The sequence below is a fragment of the Pteropus vampyrus genome, unplaced genomic scaffold, assembly GCF_000151845.1.
Source record: "Pteropus vampyrus isolate Shadow unplaced genomic scaffold, Pvam_2.0 Scaffold82, whole genome shotgun sequence".
Classification (NCBI taxonomy): domain Eukaryota; kingdom Metazoa; phylum Chordata; class Mammalia; order Chiroptera; family Pteropodidae; genus Pteropus; species Pteropus vampyrus.
The window spans coordinates 8,435,261-8,454,532 of record NW_011888863.1 but is presented as its reverse complement, the minus strand read 5'-3'; the positions used below and the strand labels follow the sequence as shown (position 1 = coordinate 8,454,532).

Below are 19,272 nucleotides of genomic sequence, written 5' to 3'. Positions count from 1 at the left end.
AAAACACCTAAGTAAACTTAAATGCATAAATAAAATGTTTTCAAACAAACCATAAATATATCCTCCGAATATTTCACCTTGTGTTAAGATACACATTCTTATTCCTTATTATGTTAATGAAGTTATGAACATTAAGTGAAATGCTAAATCTCAGGCAGTTTTTAGACTATCAATTGTTCTTAAGGATTTCCTGCCCTCTAGTGGTATCTGCCTTAATATTTTCACTGCAATTTTCAACAATACAAAGACACATCACTTCTACATTTACATTTTGAAATTATATCACACTGTACGGCAGCATCTAATTTTTCTTCCATTACAGGTTCACTCTCTGTTTGTACCCATGCTTCACATTTTATAACCTCTAGTATGCAGTTATTACTGGTTTTATTTTGTAATGTGTGTGTTGAATTACACTGAGACTGTGCAAGCTCATCAGTATTATTTTTCATTGAGAACTTGGGAAAACTCTTTTGTTTATGGATTTCAACACTGTTTTTAACAATCCTATTACGTGGAAGTTTTGCCATTCTTTCTAAATAAAAATTATTAGTTGTTTCTTCAGTTTTGATGAGTCTCCTATTTGAATCTTCAATTTGCTGCAATATTTGATCTTCATCTTCAGATGGCTGGAAGAAATTCAGTAATTTTACTATAAATAATGTTTAAATTAAAAAGAATCATTCAATCACTTCAAAGTGTAAATTCTTAAAATTCACATTACAAAAAAACTTCAAAACACAGAAGAGATTGGCAATTGCAAATCAACCTGAATTTTTGGTTGTTAAAAATCAAGGAGTTTATGAACTTTTAAAATAGCACGAATAATAATCTTTGTATTAAAAATACAAGAGTTACAGAAGGAAAGGGAGATAAGGGTAAGGGAAGTCAAATATTTGGTGACAGAAGGAAATTTAACTTTGAGTGGTGAACACACAATGCAATATACATATGACGTACTATTAAATTGTATATTTGATTTTATTAACCAATGTCACTCCAATCATTTTAATTAAAAAATAAATAATAATAATTATAAAGTTGTGGTAGTACTAAAACAAAAAAATACAATAGTTTAAAAAGGGGAAATTTTATTGTTTATTAGCATCCATTCACAAGGAGGAAATGATATACAACATTCTTCAACCATTTTTAAAAAGAGTGAAGTAGAAGTAATAACTTTGAAAAAACCAGCTAACACATAAAACTTGTTCTACTATTCACTCACTGACTTAAGTAAAAAAAAAAATCTATATTATACTTCTAATGGTCCCAGTCTCATAAAAGATATAACTTAAGGAGAGTTACCAGCTAACAGGAAATCAAATAGCCAAAAGAAAAGTTAAATAGCAATAAATATCACAACTGTTGCATAAAAAGTCAAATTTTAAGAACTTTTAATAAGTCTAGATTTCAATTTACTAATTAGAAATCTCTCAATCTCATGGAAAATTTATCTTTTAAACACTAAACCAACTTTTCATGAAAATCTTATATAAAAGTATTGATTAGTCAAGCTATGAAAAAAGTAATGTTAACATAAAAATCCTAAAATGAGCTATAGGCCTCAGCTGATTGGCACTGAAATAGAAAATGTAAGCCTAAGAAATAGCATTGAGACCGTCTAGGCACAAATTAGAGAAAACAAGCTCAATATATTTATTTACTCAAGAAATAAAGATTTATCCAGCATCTGCAATGTCATCTGCAATGTAAATGAAACATACATGATTTCTACTCTCTTACAGCACACATTCTCATGGGTGGAAATGACAACCAAATAATCACACACATGTACATACAGTTACAAACTGAGAAATACATTACAAATAACAAGTATGAAGCACTTTGAGAGCATAACTAAGGGGCATAATTTAGATTGAGGCGCCAAGGAAGGGCTTTCAGAAGAAGTGACATATTCGAGCTAAGACCTATAGGAAAAATAAGAGCAAGGTAAAGGAGACAAGATACATAAATGCCCTGAGACAGAAGAGAGACTAATAAGCTAAATAAAGTGAAATGACAGTATGTTTGGACTATGGTGAGACAGGGAGAATACTAAGATACTAGAACACATATTGTTTATAGCCACTGTAAGTAGTTTAGATTCCAAAGTAAATGTGATCCACTGAATAAAGAAAATAACATAATTCAAGTTTTCAAAAGATCACAATGACTGCTAACTGAGGAGGAGGGAATTTTGGCAAGAGTAGAAGTAGAAAGATCTCTTAAGAAATAACTGCAATAGTTCAAGAAGAAGATTATGGTAACTTAGACTAGGGTACTGACACCAGAAGTTGAAAGTAGATAAATATGCAATTTATTGTGGAGGAAGAATTGACTGGATAAAATGATGGAATAAATGTAGTTAAGGAAAGCAGATGAGACAAGAAAGAATTGACAATGTTAACTACTAGTTTTCTGGTGTGAGCAACTGAGTGAACAAAAAAGTATCTACCCATATGAGAACCATCAGAAAAACTGATTTTGGGAAAAGATCTGGGGGCATTCAGTTTGAGGTATGAAAATAAGATTTCTGAGAAATATCCAAGAAGAAATTAGATATCTAAAGAAGGATCTGAGCTAAAGTCAAAGCTGAGCAGTAGTACTAACCATATGAGGAGCATATAACATTATCTAGAGTTTGAAGTTTAAGTTGAGAGTCCTGTAGCAAATCCTAAACATTACGACATTTAAATACAGGGAAAGGTGGAAGAGAAGTGGGCAAATGCATGAAGTAGCATTCAGAGAAGTATGAAGGAAACCAAGATAATGTGTTGTCACAAAAAACAGAGAAGAAAATGTTCTCCTGCTCCCCCCAAAAAAGAATCATTTCTACCAATATTAGGAATTCTCATAAAAACTGAAAAGTGTCCAATGAATTTGGCAACATAGACGTCACTGATGTCCTTCGTTTACTAAGAGCAGTTTGAACAGTGATCTAGAGACAAAGGGCAGATGAAATGAACATGGAAAAATGGAGAATTCCATTTAAAAATGTGATTTAAGATAAATGCAGCATTCCCACTCAGAAAATAACATACCACTCCAATTTTTCAGATTACAATCTACAATAACATTTCATAGTTTTCTTCATATAAGCCTTGAGATTTTTTGAATGTATTCTTGGTTGTTTTAGATTTTCAATTATTGTGACTGGATTCTTTTAAAAACCCTTTTAAAAGAAACACAACTTTATCATCCCGTACACACACACACACACGAGTGGCTTTTGTAATTAACTACGAACACATTCATCATCTTTATAAATGTGAATGAATGATGCTTATTTACATTTCTTTTACATTCTTCTTACATGTTTAATATTTTTCACATTTTGTTTATATTTATCTCCACTACTGGCTCAAGAATTTTTTCAGAATATAAACTACGAGAAATACAAATAATTCTAAATTAGTAGAATATATATTAACAAGCCAAAAATGTGGGAGAGAGAGGACAATAACTTACCATTTCCGAACTAGAACTGAAACAACTATCTGTTGGCCTTGGAGAGTAACTGGTGGTCTGACTACTCTGTGAAGAATCAAGATCTGAAAATAAAGGTTTAATTTATAAAGAATGGTATTTGTTAATACTCTACAAAATATATACATAAGCAGAAGATATCTGCTGGTAAAATTAACTACAGAGCATTTTAAAGTATGCCAAAACTATTTAACATTTTGGATACTTGGCAGCTTATATTTCTGACAGGATATTATGGGTTTATTCTACACTTAAAAGAGTTGTATCTAAAATAAGGTACATAACATAAGGAAACATAAAAGAGAAAACTGAATTAATTTTCCAACATATGAACCATTTATGAGTAAACAAAGTGTCAACTTGCAGAAAGCAGGTATAAATCAAGTTTATTAAGTACCAAGGCACCAGATATTTGCTAATGTAGTAAATGAACCTTCAGTGTACAATCTAAACTGTAGGAAAAAAATTGATTCAAAGCATCCAGAATGATATTCTTTCATTATCTGCTTAATATGTTCCATTATGATTGGAAGTAAAGTTTAAAAATGGGCCTAAAAAGTAGTATGACTTCCTACAATGCAAAAATACTATAGATCAACATTAAGTTCAACCACTTCTCTCTTTGTGAAAATGGGTTTGCTATCAACAAAAGCAAAAGGTAACAAAATGTGGAGCAACAGCTCAAATCAAATCACATACCCTCCTACATGCAATAAACAATGAGTACTATCTGTTCATGCCTTGGTCATGACGCTCTCTGTAACAGAAACTAACCATCAGTCAGCTAACAGAGAGATTTTAGCTGAAATCGGATACCTTTAGTTCATCATTCTACAGAGAAATTTATACCCCCTTGGAGCAAGTTCTCCCTGAGAGTGGAAAGCAAAGTACAACAAAGTGAATGGTAGAATTTTTAATAACAACATACTCTAAGGGTATTCCCCTATAATAAGGGGAATACAGTAAACCCAGTGTCATCAGTAGAAAAGACAAGTGTATAGTGAATAGGCCTTAATGGTGTAAGAAACAGTGCAAATCAAAATGTAAATGTAAATGCAATTAAATACTTATTGAGTACTTACTTTATGTAAAGCACTGTACAAGTTCATAGGGATACATGTCTATAATGCTAAAAGTGTTCAGAATCAAGTAGCAATAAAGACATAGGTGAAACAATAAAAGTCATAAAAAGTATAAAAGTAAGAGAGCGAAGTATGATGAGCTCTAAGGAAAGAGATCTGGTTACAGAGAAGAGTTACAGAGAAGGCACAAGTATGAAGAATAGGTTTTGATAGATAAATAAGCATTTTCCAGAAAGATAAGATGAAAAACAGTATATGAAATGGGGGTGGGGGGAAGTGTAAGGGCACACTTTAATGTAAAGAATCTACCAAGGTATCTAACACAGGATGGATTAAAGAAGGGTAAGACTGGATGAAAGCAGGTCAGTTGAGAGAGTAACTCAATGATCTAGTTATAAAATGATGAGGATCTTCAATAAAGCAATAAAGTGAAACTGGAATAGAGAATAGGCAAGAGATTAAAATTTCAAGAAAGCTTTCAAAGAGTCTTAATTTTTACATGTAGCTTTAAAACTTCTTGTGACTCAGGTTTAACATTAATACTAAAATCTGAGAAAGACTGCACACAAAGAAGACATTACAACTGATATCACAGAAATTCAAAAGATCATAAGAGGCTACTATAAACAGGTATATACCAAAAACTGGACAACCTAGAAGAAATGAAAAAATTATTATAGACATAAAATGTACCATGACTGAATCTGAAAAAAAGAAAAAATATGAATATACCAATTACTAGTAAGGAGAATGAATTGGTAATAAAAAATTTTCCAACAAAAATCCAGAGCCGAACAGCTTCACTGGTGAATTTTACCATTTATAAAGGAATTAATACCAATCTTTCACAAACTCTTCCACAAAACTAAAGAGGAAGGAACACGTCCAAACTCATTTACTATTATTCTAATACCACAACCAGAAAAGGATACTACTTGAAAAGAAAACTACAAGCCAATATCCCTGATGAATACAGATGCAAAAGTTCTCCATGAAATACTAGCAAAGCAAATTCAGCAGCACATTAAAAGGATCATACACCATGATCAAGTGAGATTTACCCCTGGGATGCAAAGACAGTTCAACATATGCAAATCAACATGATACATCACATTAACAGAATGAAAGAAAAGAATCATATAATCATCTCAACAGACACAGAAAAGACATCTGACAAAATTTATCCATTCATGATAAAAACCCTTAGCAAATTATGCAAAGAAGGAACATATCTCATATCTCAACATAATAAAGGCCATATATGGCAAGCCCACAGCAAACATCATACTCAATGGTGAATGGTTGAAAACTTTTTCTCTGAGATTAGGAACAAGACAAGAGTGCCCACTCTCATCTCTCTTATTCAGCATAGTACTAGAAGTCCTAGCTAGTGCTATCAGGCAAGGAAAAGAAATAAAACATATCAGAATTGGGAAGGAAGAAGTAAAACTGTCTTTATTTGCAGATGACAAGATTTAACATGTAGAAAATTTTAAAGACTCAACCAAAAACCTGGTAGATCTAATTAATGAATTCAGTAAAGTTGTAAGATAGAAAATTAACATGTTAAAATCAATAGCTTTCTATACACTAAGAAACTTTCTGAAAAGAAACTGATCCCATTTACAATCACATCAAAAACAAAAAATAACTTAGAAATAAATTAAACTAAGGAGGTGAAACACTTCTATTCTGAAAACTATAAGACATTAATGAAAGAAACTGAAGACGACACAAATGAAAGGTATCCCATGTTCATGGATTGGAAGAATTAATATTTTTAAAATGTCCATACTACCAAAGCCATCTATCAATTCAGCGCAATCCCTATCAAGATTGCAATGGCATCGTTTTTACAGATGTAAAGAGAAAAACTCCTAAATTTATGTAGAACCACAAATGACCCTAAAAAGCCAAAGAAATTCTGAGAAAGAAGAACAAAGTAGGAGGCATCACATTTCTGAATTTCAAGCTATCATAAAGCTACAGTCATCAAAACTGTAATACTGGCATAAAAATAGACAAGTAGACTAATGAAACAGAATCAAGAGCTCAGAAATAAACCCAAGCATATATAGTCAACTAATACTTGTCAAGGGAGCCAAGAACCCTCAATGAAGAAAAGACAGTCTTTTCAATGAACGGTGCTGAGGTAATGGATATTCAAATGTAACAGAATGAAACTGGACCCGTATCTTACACCACTCATTTAAATTAGCACAAAATAGATTAAAGCTTAAATGTAAGATCCAAAACAAAGAAAATTTAGAGAAAACAAATAAATCTCTTTGACATGGGTCTTGGTAATGATTTTTGGATATGACACCAATAAAATTAAGTGGGACTACATCAAACTAAAAAGCTTATGCACACCAAAAGAAACCATTAACAAATTGAGAAAACAACCTGTGGAATGGGAGGAAATATTTGCAAACCATATATCTGATAAGAAGTTAATGTTCAGAACATATAAAGAACTCATAAAACTCAATGGCAAAAATAAATAAATAAATAATCAGCAAAGGACCCTAATAGATATTTCTCCCAAGAAGATATAAGAAAGTCCTACAAGTACATGAAAAGATGCTCAACACAGTGATGTTAGGGAATGTAAATTAATCACAATGAGATACCACCTCATGCTTGTTAGTATGGCCATCATTAAAAAGACAAGAGGTAAATACTAGAGTGGATATAGAGAAAAAGGGTGCCCTTGTGTACTGTTGGTGGGACTGTAAATTGGTACAGCCACCATAGAAAACTGTACGGAGGTTCCTCAAAAATTAAAAATAGAACTACTATATAATAATCCAGCAATTCCAATTCTGGTAATATATCCAAAGGAAACAAAAACACTAACTCAAAAAAATATCTGCACCTCCATGTTCATAGCAGCATTATTTACAACAGCTAAGACATAAAAACAACCTAAGTGTCCATCGATAAAGTTCTTTTATATAAATTGTGTGCATATAAACACACGAATACGTATACATGCACATAGAGAATGGAGTATTATTCCACCATAAAAAAAAAAAGGAAATCCTATCATTTGTGACAACATGGGTAGACCTAGGGAGTATTATGCTACATGTAATAAGACATATACTATATCTCACTTAGATGTGGAATTTAAAAAAAAAAAAATCATAGAAAGAAAGATCAGATTTGTGTTACCAGTGGCAGAGAGTGAGGAGAGGGGAAACTGGAAGAAGGTGGTCAAAAGGTACACATTTCAGATATAAGATAAGCACTAGGCATGTTATGTTCAACACAGTAACTATAGCTAACACTGCTACATAATACACAGGAAGGTTTAGAGAATAAATCCTATGAGTTCTCATTACAAGGAGAAAACTTTTTTATTTTTTCCTAAGAAAATAAATATTAGATTACCACTGATTGTGGTAATCATGTCACAATATATGTAAATTAAACCATCATGCTGTATATCTTAAATTTATATAGTAATGTATGTCAATTATTTTTCAATAAAGCTGGGGAAAAAAAGAAGGAAATCTTGTCATATGCCACAACATCGATGAAATTTGAAGATACAGTATGCTAAATGATATAAGCCAGTCGCAGAAAGAAAAATATTACATGATTCCACATATGTGATATAGCTAAAATATTCAAACTCATAGAAACAGAGTAAAATGATGGTTGCCAGGGACTGAGGGAAAAAGGAGGTGTATATATACTGTACTCTTGGAAATTATTGGGAGGATGAATATATTTGGGTTTTTTTTGCCAGAATAAAAAAAAACTCTATGAAGAAAAACTAAGTCATTTCCATTTATGCCATAAAAAAAAAATCATTTCCATTTTTGCCAAGAATGTCTTTTCCAATTACTAATTCTCTCAAAATCACGTCCTAAAAAATCCTCTCTAAATAATCAACACACATGCACCTAAGTTCAAAATCCACAATCTTAATACAGAAACATGGAGTGTGTATACACACTAAAGTAAAAACAGAAACAACAGAAAGTATCTACAGCTAAGTCTAACAAGAGACGTGTACAATATACTTGAGGAAAATTTTAAGGTACTTAAAGGTATTTTAAACACCTATTAAAGATACAGAATTAGACTAAATTAATAGAAAGATATCCCTTGTTCTTAGATAGGGCTATTAACATAATTAAGGTTACATTTCACGCTAAGTTAATATACACATTTATCATTTTCCTAATAAAAATTAAGACATTTCTTAAGAGTTAAGACAAGTTGATTTTAAAGTTTATATTATAAGAGCAGAAAATTCTTTTTAAAAAGTATAAAAGGATGTGTAATTCTTTTAGAAATTAAACATATTATAAAGTAATCAAAATAAAAATGCTAGCATGGTATTAGCAAATGAAAATTAGGATATTAGAAAATCGAAAAAGTGCCAGACACTTTTGTCCATAAAAAGTCAGTATAAAATTTAAAAGACCATTCAAATATAAAGTATTTACTACACACAAGTCCATAAACAATTAGTATCTAGGATATATAAAACATATATAGGATACATACATATAGCTATAGCATATAAAAGACACTTCTCTCAAGGAGAGTCCAAATTCCTAAAGAAACATAGGCAACAGGAATGAAAAACATTTCACAGATGAAACATGGATGGCCAATCAACCTAATTAATAATCAAGGAAATATAAATTAAAATTACAATGAGATATAAGAATGCCAAAGATGACAAAAAACTGATCCAGTGTGAGAATATATAAGAACTAAGACTCTTATCTCTTGCTAGTGGAAGCTTAAACTTGCATAACTACTCTGGAAAACAATTTTGCATATCTAGAAGAGGTGAAGATGTGCATATTATATGAGCTAGCCAATTCTATACCAAGAATTATATCCTAGAGGAACTTTTTATACATGTGTGCCAAGAAAAATGTCAATAATTGCCAAGGTAGCATTGTTTATCATAGCAAAATAATCAAAACAACCTAAATAATCATTGCCAGAAGATGCATAAACTGGAATACATTCATTATATAGAAGGCTGTACAGCAGTAAACAGATAATGAAATTACTAGAGTCACAAGTTTCAAAGCAGATGAACCTCAACAAATATTACTGGGTGAACAAAAAAAAGCAAGTTGCAGAAAAATGGAATTTACCTCAATTTGTAGTAAGTTCAAAACAAAGCAATGGAAAAGTCTATGCATGATGCCCCCAAAAATAACTTCAGAATAATTGTTACCTCTAGGGGGCAGTATAGATTATGCAATTGAGAAGATTTTCAAAAGTACTGATTATGCATTATTTCTTAAACTACAAAGTGAATACAAAGGTATCTGTTTTATTATTTGTTAAACTATGTGCATACATTATATATACTGATCATGTATATTATATTTATGAAAAATAAAAGTAATTTTCAAGAGTCACATGCAGCATTAGTATATTAGAAGTTTACTATGAAACATACTTGCTGGAAAAAATCTAAAAACAAACACTTAAAAAGTAACTGATTTCCATTTAAATGTAAATATTTTTAAATAGTAAATTTCACTTACTGTTATTCTGACAGATATTCTTTGTAGATGTTGGTGTGCCTTTTAAAGAACACAGTCCTCCTCCTTCCACCAGATTCTAGAAGGAAAACAAAACTTTAACAACTCCCAAGTATACACAGTAATTAATCCACTTATAACTCCCTTTTAACTCCGCCAATTCATTTTACAGTACTCTTCCTTCGTATTATTTTAATTCAACAAAGATAATTTTAAAACCAAGGGAAAATTGTCTATGAACAGTAAAGGAAATGAAATTAAAATTGCTTTCAAAACACAAGCAAAAGAATAAACACTTGCTAAGAAAATAATTACTGACAAACAAGAAATGCTTCAGGTAATCACAGTAAAAGCAGTTGAAAAAAGACAAAGATATTAAAGCAATTTGGAGTTTTATTCTGTTATTCCCTTTCTAATTTCTTAAGTTGGGTAGCAGCTCATTTATTCTCAGGTTTTTTTTTAAAATAAAAGCTTTTAGAGGCATAAAGATTCTGTAGAATATGCCATTGGTTTTGATTTCTATCAATTTCTACATAATTTGTAATTTACTTTCATTTTTTTATCTTTTTTTAAACCCAGAGTGTTTCTTAATTTCCAAGAAAGTAAGGGATGTTAGGCATCTTTTTTGTTGTTGATGATTTCTAATTCAATGAATTTTTATTAAAGAATGTGGCTGCGAATCAATCCTTAGATAAATCTTAGACTTTATGGCTTACTACATGGATTATGTTTACAAATATATCATGGACTTACAGAAAATACCTATTCTCTGTTGATGGGACATGGAGTTTTAGATAGGTAGGATAAAGGAGAAACCATGTAGCTGCAACCAAAACTGTCTCCCTTCCCTCTTATGCATCAGCTAGACTACATTTCTTAGCATCCCTTGGAATTGGTTTGGATGTGTGATTTAAGTTCAGGTCATGGGCAGAAGTGGTGTATACCACTGCCAGTCCTGACCCATAAAAATTTCTTCCACAATACTCCACTTCCTTTTCCCTTCTGCTCTCTGATATCAACTTATACTACAAACATGGAAACCACCAGTTGAAGATAGAGTCTCCACCAACTTAGAGCCCTAAATAACTTTATGCAGTGGAGCCTCTTCTCTAATACCACTATTCAATCATTTCTAAAGTCTTGTATGTTCAACTTTTAAAAATTCAAGCCCCAGACTTGCAGCAGAAACACACAAGCTTTAAAAGCTATAGACTACAAGGCTTGCATACATTCCTACACCCACTTCAAATCTGTTGATAGAGGGTAATAGACAAAGATCATCCCAAAGAGAAGAAACTGAATTGTTTCAGGAATGTGCCCGTCCTCCAGGACAAGCCTTCGCAATGCCTGCCCAGCAGGTTTCATAATTGGTATGGATTAGTAACTCTGTATCTTTTCTCTTCCCTTTTTTGAATGGGCTATTAATTGCATTTACACTATTCTTACTCCAATACTCTATCTTTTCTTTATGTCTATCTGTTGCTATCTTTTTATTTTCGACTTTTATTATGTTCTACATGTTTCTTGAAAAATATATATAGATCACTTTTTCTTCTCCATTTGATATTCTTAGAACATTGAGAAAAATCACTCCTTCATATTTTACATATTAATTGCTAGGCAGGTTTCATTTCTTACATTTTATCTTTACCATTTACAGAGAAGTGGTATCGCAATTTTTCCCACCTTGATCAGATTTCCTACTGTGACATCCTTACTCCTTTGAATTTTGAAGTCCTCTATCTTCATTTCTCTAGTGATTACCTTCCCATTTTAAACAATCATACTTAAACCTTATTCCTCTACTATTTTAGCATTAAATACGTTCCACCTCAAGATAGTGACATAGGAGAATCCTACAACACACAAAATCTATAGCTACATATGGAACAATTTCCTGAGAGAAACCAAAAATTGAGCTGAGATTTTCCTACACGTCAAGCAAACAAGAAAAAACCCACATCAAAATGGGTAGGAGAGGCTAAAACACAATTTTACCATGAACCCCACCATGAACCCCACCCCAGACACAGCAATCGGGAGGGAACCCACAATTCCAGGCTACTCCCTGAGAAGCAAATGGTTTGAACCTCATATCTGGTACCCAAACTTGTATGACCTGCATCTGAGAGATAAGGCCTCAAAATATCAAGCTTTGAAAGCCAACAGAGCTTGTGTCCATAAGACCCTTAAGCTATAGTGAGCTGGAAACAGATCTTAAAAGGCTTACCCAAGCTCACCATAGCTATACTTCAAAGCCTAGAATAGAAGCCCAGTGAACTACCCAGGCTTTCTGAAGAAAAAAAAAAAGCCTATCAGCTTATCTTGATAGCTGTAGTCTGATGGGCAGGCTTCTAACTAAACTCACATCTAAGGGCCAACTGTATCCCTTCCTAAGACCTCAGAGTCTGGATGCTATTTTTGCACTCTCCTTTTGCCTCACTCCAGATTGCCAGTATCTCCCCAAAAAAGAAGTTAGTGCTTATGTCTGGTGCCTCAGTTTTTGTAGCTTTTGACCAGGGAACGCCTCTTGATAACGTGGCTCTGACAGCCAGCAAGGCTTACATTCATGGGTACCACAGAACTATATAACAAACAGAGTTCTTAACCAGCTACCCACTCCCTCCCCCACCCAGGGAACAACACAGTGACACAGACTGAAACATACTCCCAATCTTTCTGTGAAAGAGGCCTATTAGTTTATCTTCATACCTGTGACATGAGGGGCAGGTTTTAATTAAACACATGTCTAGGGACTGACTACAATCTTCTCTAGAGACCTGCTCCACCTCAGGTCACCAATGTCTCCAAGAAAGACACTTGTGCACACATCTAGCACTCAGCTTTTGTGAATGCTTCCCAGAAGACACATTCCTTGATAGCCTGGCTCTGGTGGTCAATGGAACTTTGGTAGTTCACAGGTTCAATAGGATGGTAGCAAACAAAAAAAAGTTCTTAAATGGCTATTGCACCAGGGCTCAGTACAAAGGGAGCAGACATAATTACCTATTTCTAAGTCTTCTCATGAAAAAAGTATATTTGCATACTTAAAAACAAGACTCATCTATATACCTGAGAGTCCAGTTTCCAATCAGACTGAATCTAGGTGCTGCCTAAGATCCTCACCATTGATTGGGCCACTGGCAGTTTTGGCACACCCTCAACTATCAGAAGCCACAGAAAATAAAGTAGGCTGCCTGGACAATCACAAAATTGAAAGACAACCAAGAGGTGAGACAGGGTTGAAATATAAAGTTCATCTACTACACGAAGCCACTCCTTCAAGATTAGGAGAGGTGGCTGTTTTATCTAATGCACAGAGACCAACAAAAAAGTCAAGCAAAAGGAAGAAACATAAGAACTGATAAAGTCTCAGAAAAAGATCTTAATAAAGTGTTTTAGCTGATAAGAGATCAAAATAAAGATGCTCACCAAGGTCAGGAGAACAATACATGAACAAAGTGAGAATTTCAACAAAGAGATAGGAAAAATAAGGAAGTACCAAGCAAATCGCAGAGCTAAAAATCACAATAATTAAACTGAAAAATACAAAACAGTTCAATGGAAGACCAGATAAAGACGAAAAAAGGATCAGCGAACTTAAAGACAGGGCAGTGGAATTTATCCAATCAGAAGTGCAAAAAAAAAAGAGTAAATGTAATGTACGGGACTTATGAACCAATATCAAGTAGACCAATACTGACATTATATGGGTCCCAAAAGGAGAAGAAGAAGAAAAGGGGCCAGAAAATTTATATGAAGAAACCATAGCTGAAACTTTCCTAACATAGGAAAAAAACCAGACATTCAGATACAGGAAGCCCAAATTGCTACAAAAAAGATAAACCCAAAGAGATCGCCTCCAAGACATATTATAATTAAATTAACAAAAGTTAAAGACAAAGAAAGAGTCTTAAAAGTAGCAAAAGAAAAGCAACTTGTTACATACAAGGGAATCTTCATAAGACTATAAGCAGATTTTTCAACAGAAACTTTTCAGGCCAGAAGACAATAACATGATATATTCAAAATGCAGATGGAAATAAAAATGCCAACCAAGAAAACTCACCCAGCAAAGCTGTCCTTCATAAGATGAGAAAAAGAGTTTTCCAGAGAAGCAAAAGCTAAAGAAGCACATCATCACCCAACTAGCCTTACAAGAAATGTTAAAGGGACTACTGTAAGCCAAAAGAAAAGGGCACAAATTAGTAAAGGGAAAATATATAAAAGTATAAATCTCACTGGTAAAGGTAAATATATAGTAAAATTCAAAATAATTTAATGTTGTAAAGGTGGTGGGTAAATCACTTATAAAGCCTGTATGAAGGTTAAAAGACAAATGTAGTAAAAATAAGTATAATAATTTGTTAACATATACACAAGATACACAGATGCTATTTGTGACATCAAAAACATAAAATACAGGGAGAGAGAAGTAAAAATGTAGAGCTTAGAATGCAGTTAAGTTTTTATCAACTTAGACTGCTATAAATATAAGTTGTTTTATATAAGCCTCACTATAACCAGAGCAAAAACCTATAGTAGATACACAAAAGAGGAAGGAATCTAAGCATACCACCACAGAAAATCATCAAATCACAAAGAGAACAAGAAAAAAGAGTAAAAAAGGAATTACAAAATAACCAGAAAACAGTGAACAAAATGGCAATAAGTCCATACCTTTTAATAATTAAATGTAAATGCTCTCAATTCTCCCATCAAAAGATAGAGAAGCTAAATGGATTAAAAACAAAACAAAACAAAACACAGAAACACTCATCTAAATGCTGCCTACAAGAGACTCACTCACTTCAGACATAAGGACACAGACTGAAAGTGAAGGGACAGAAAGAGATAATCCATGCAAATACAAATGAAAAGAAAGCTGAAATACCTGTATGTATATAAGACAAAATAGTTTTTAAGATGAATATTGTGGTAAGAGACCGAAAAGGCCATTATATAATGAAAAAGAATATTACTCAGCCATAAGAAGAGATGATCACCCTAGAGCCCCATGGGAATTTGAGCAAACGCTGCCAGATCATCATGACAGGGTCTGAAACTGAGGGTAGCGAGTGTGATTAAATATCTATAAGAAAATATAAAGGCATTATTAAGGCTTTATATAAAGCAGGGATTCAAGAGGCTTAGACACCACCTACTGGACACCAAAAGAAAAGTGCCATCTTTGCAGCAGGCTAAAGAGAGACCTTTATATAATAAATCTTCTTTCTAGAAAAACAGCAGAATACAGTTCCATTAATGCCCAAGCGAAGAAATAGTCCATTAAACACCATGAACAACTACAGTGACAAGGCATCTCAGAAAGAGAAAAATCTCCAGAAAATAAGCTTACAGATATAAAATATGCAACTAAAATGACAGAGAATTCAGGATGGTACTTATAAAAAACTCACTGAGTTCCGAAATGAGTCATATCAACATTTTCAGGAATTTAAAAAACTAGATGAGCATAGCAAGGAGATTGAAACCCTCGAGAAGAACAGAATAGATCTTCTGGAGATAAAAAAAAAAAAGAAAAGAAAAGAAAAGAAACGCACACACTGTAAGAGTTGAAAAATTAAACAGCAAGCTTGGGAAATAGAGTCGACCAAATGGAGGAAAGGATCAGTGATGTAGAAGACAAAAACCTAGAAATAAATCACAAGAAAGAAAATAGAAGCCGAAGAATGAAAAATAATGAAAGAGAAATACAAAAACTAGCTGATACTCTCAGGAGAGGAAATATAAGAATAATGGGCATTATCGAAGGTGAGAAAAAGGAACAGGAACTAGAAAGCATTTTCAGACAAACAGTGGACGAGATTTCCCAAATCTAAGGAATGAGCTGGAGCTTGTCATTCAAGAAGTCAACAGAATACCCAATTACCTCAACCCAAAAAAGCCTTCACCAAGACACACTGTATTAAAATCAATGACAAAGACAGAATTCTCAGGGCAGCCAGGGAAAAGAAAACAGTAACTTATAAAGGAAAATCCATTAGATTATCCTCAGACTTCTCAGCTCAAACCTTACAAGCCAGAAAGAAATGGAATCAAATATTTAAACCATCAAGTGAAAGGAACTACCAGCCTAGAATAATGTATCCAGATCATCTCTCCTTCAGATATGAAGGAGAAATAAAGACTTTCCCAGACATACAAAAATTGAGGGAATTCTCCACTACGAGGCCTGCACTACAGGGAATACCGAAAGGGGTCAGCTCACCTAAAACAAAATGACAGAAAAGAAAACATAATTAGAAGTGAGGTGACTAGCAGGCTGATAAAAGCAGAGGAGTACAATCCTTACTAGGAACAGAACATTATAAGCTTAAAATAAGAAGAGATTTGCTATAGCAAGATAGTAATGAACATTCAGCACACATAGGGACAAACTGAGACAATGACTGAAAAGGGGAAGATTTAAAGATCCAAATTCGCAAAGGGGAACTGAGATAAGGCACACACAGAAGAAAAGGGACGACTATCTATCTATCTATCTATCTATCTATCTATCTATCTATCTATCTATCTATCTATCTATCTATCCTTTACATATTCGAATGGTAACCACACGCCAAAGATTCAAAACTGAAGTATGTAACAAAACAAGAAGGACCAAAGGGAAAACCCACAAAAGCCGAAAAGAAAACAGAAACACAAGGACGAGGAAGAAATGGAAACCACGAGCTACCAGAAATCAAAAGATAAAATGGCTGTAAGACCTCATATTTCAATAATCACCCTAAATGTAAATGGAACGAACTCACCAATAAAAAGGCACAGAGTTGCAGGATAAAAAACAAAACTCAACCATATGCTGCCTCCAGGAGACACATCTCACCTCCAAAGACAAAGCGAAAGGGTGGAAAATGATATTTCAAGCAAATGGCATTCAGAGAAAAGCGGGAGCAGCAGTACTAATATCAGACGAAATAAACTAAACTAAAAAAGGTAAAGAAAGATACTAAAGGACACTTCATAATGATAAAAGGAATCATACACCAAGAAGACGTAACATTTATTAATCTATGCTCCCAATCAGGGAGCCCCGAAATATGTAAAGCAATTACTAACAGAACTAAAGGAAGAAACAGACCAAAACACTATCATAGTAGGGGACCTAAATACCCCACTGTCAGATATGAACAGATCATCCAAACAGAAAATCAATAAGGAAATAACATCCTTAAATGACACATTAGACCAAGTGGACATAATTGACATTTACAGAGCCTTCTATCCCAAAACAGCTGCTTATACATTCTTCTCTAGTGCACAGGGAACATTCTCAAAAACTGACCACATACTGAGATATAGAGATAGTCTCAACAAATAGAAGAGGGTTGAAATCATACCAACCATGTTCTCTGATAATAATGCTTTGAAACTAGAGATCAAGTGCAGAAAGAAATCAGGAAGAACCACAAATACATGGAGATTAAACAACATGCTACTGAAGAATTAGGTCAGAGAAGAAATAAAGAGAGAGATCAAGAGATACACAGAAACAAATGATAATGATAGTACAACATAACAAAACATTTGGGACACAGCAAAAGCGGTCATTAAGAGGAAAGGTCATATCATTACAGGCCTATCTCCAAAAACAAGAATGAGCCCAAATAAACAACCTAACGCTTCATCTTAAAAAACTAGAAAAGGAAGAACAAATGAAGCCTAAAGTCAACAGACGGAAAGAAATCATCAAAATTAGAGCAGAAATAAATGAAATTGAATACAAAAGAACAATAGAAAAAATAAATGCAACAAAGAGCTCATTCTTTGAGAAAGTTAATTAAATTGACAAACTCCTGGCTGAACTTACTAAAGAAAAAAGAGAAAGGACACAAATAAGCAAAATCAGGGATGAAAGAGGAGAAATTATGACAGGCACTGCAGAAATACAAAGGATCATACAAGAATACTGTGACAAAGTATATAACACCAAATTTAATAACTTAGAAGAAATGGACCAGTACTTAAAAACTACACTCTTCCTAGACTGAATCAAGAACTAGAAAATCTAAATAGACCAATCAGCAGTATGGAAATTGAAACATTCATCAAAAACCTACCAAAAAGTAAAAGTCCAGGACCAGATGGCTTCACCAACGAATTCTACCAAACATTCAAAGAAGATTTAATACCTATTCTCCTCAAACTCTTCCAAAAAAATCAAAGAGGAGGCAAAACTTCTCAACTCGTTTTATGAGGCCAATATTACTCTGATCCCAAAACCTGACAAAAACATAAAAAAAGAAAACTACAGATCAATCTCTCTCATGAACACAGATGTAAAAATCCTAAATAAGAAACTAGTGAACTGAATATAGCAACATATTAAAAAGATTATACACCATGATCAAATGGGCTTCATCCCAGAGGCAAAAGGATGGTTCAACATAAGCAAATCAATTAATCTGATACACCACATAAACAAATTAAAAAATAAGAATCATAGGATCGTATCAATAGATGCAGAAAAAGCCTTCAACAAGATACAGCATCCATTTATGATCAAAACACTTAACAAAATCGGTAGAGAAGGCAAGTACTTTAAAACAATAAAGGTCATATATGACAAACCCTCAGTCAACATTATACTGAATGGTGAAAAACTAAAAACCTTCCCTCTAACATCAGGAACAAGGCAAGGCTGTCCACTATCACCACTGTTATTCAATATAACATTGGAGGTCGTAGGGAAGGCAATCAGGTAAGAGAAAGATACAAAAGGCATTTGAATAGGAAACAAAGAAGTCAAACTGTCACTATTTGCAGATAACATGATTCTCTATATAGAAAACCCTAAAGACTCTACAAGAACCCTACTAGAAACAATATGCAAATATAGTAAAGTCTCTGGATACAAAATCAACGTTCAAAAATCCAGAGCATTCCTGTACTCTAATAATGAAGTGTCAGAAAAAGAAGTGGAAAAAATAATTCCTTTTGCAATTGCAACAAAAATAATAAAATACCTAGGAATAAATCTAATGAAACAAGTGAAGGACCTATATAATGAAAACTATAAGACCCTATTAACAGAAATCAAAGAAGATACAAAGAAATGAAAAGACATTCCGTGTTCTTGGATTGGAAGAATCAACATAGTTAAAATGACCACATTGCCTAAAGCATTATACAGATTTAATGTAATCTTC

The 19,272-nt window shown here is 33.2% G+C and overlaps 1 protein-coding gene across 1 annotated transcript in view; it reads right to left on the bottom strand.

Annotated features, from left to right (window-relative positions):
* Nucleotides 1-233: 233 nt before the first annotated feature.
* The window catches only part of CUNH12orf40 (chromosome unknown C12orf40 homolog), a 53,016-nt gene continuing 33,977 nt past the window's right edge, over nt 234-19,272 (bottom strand). The window contains exons 12-14 of the mRNA XM_011363181.1: nt 10,115-10,178; nt 3,472-3,554; nt 234-629 (exon numbers count right to left, since the gene is read on the bottom strand). Of these exons, the coding sequence (XP_011361483.1) occupies nt 234-629; nt 3,472-3,554; nt 10,115-10,178 (543 nt within the window). The remainder of the gene's footprint in view (nt 630-3,471; nt 3,555-10,114; nt 10,179-19,272) is intronic.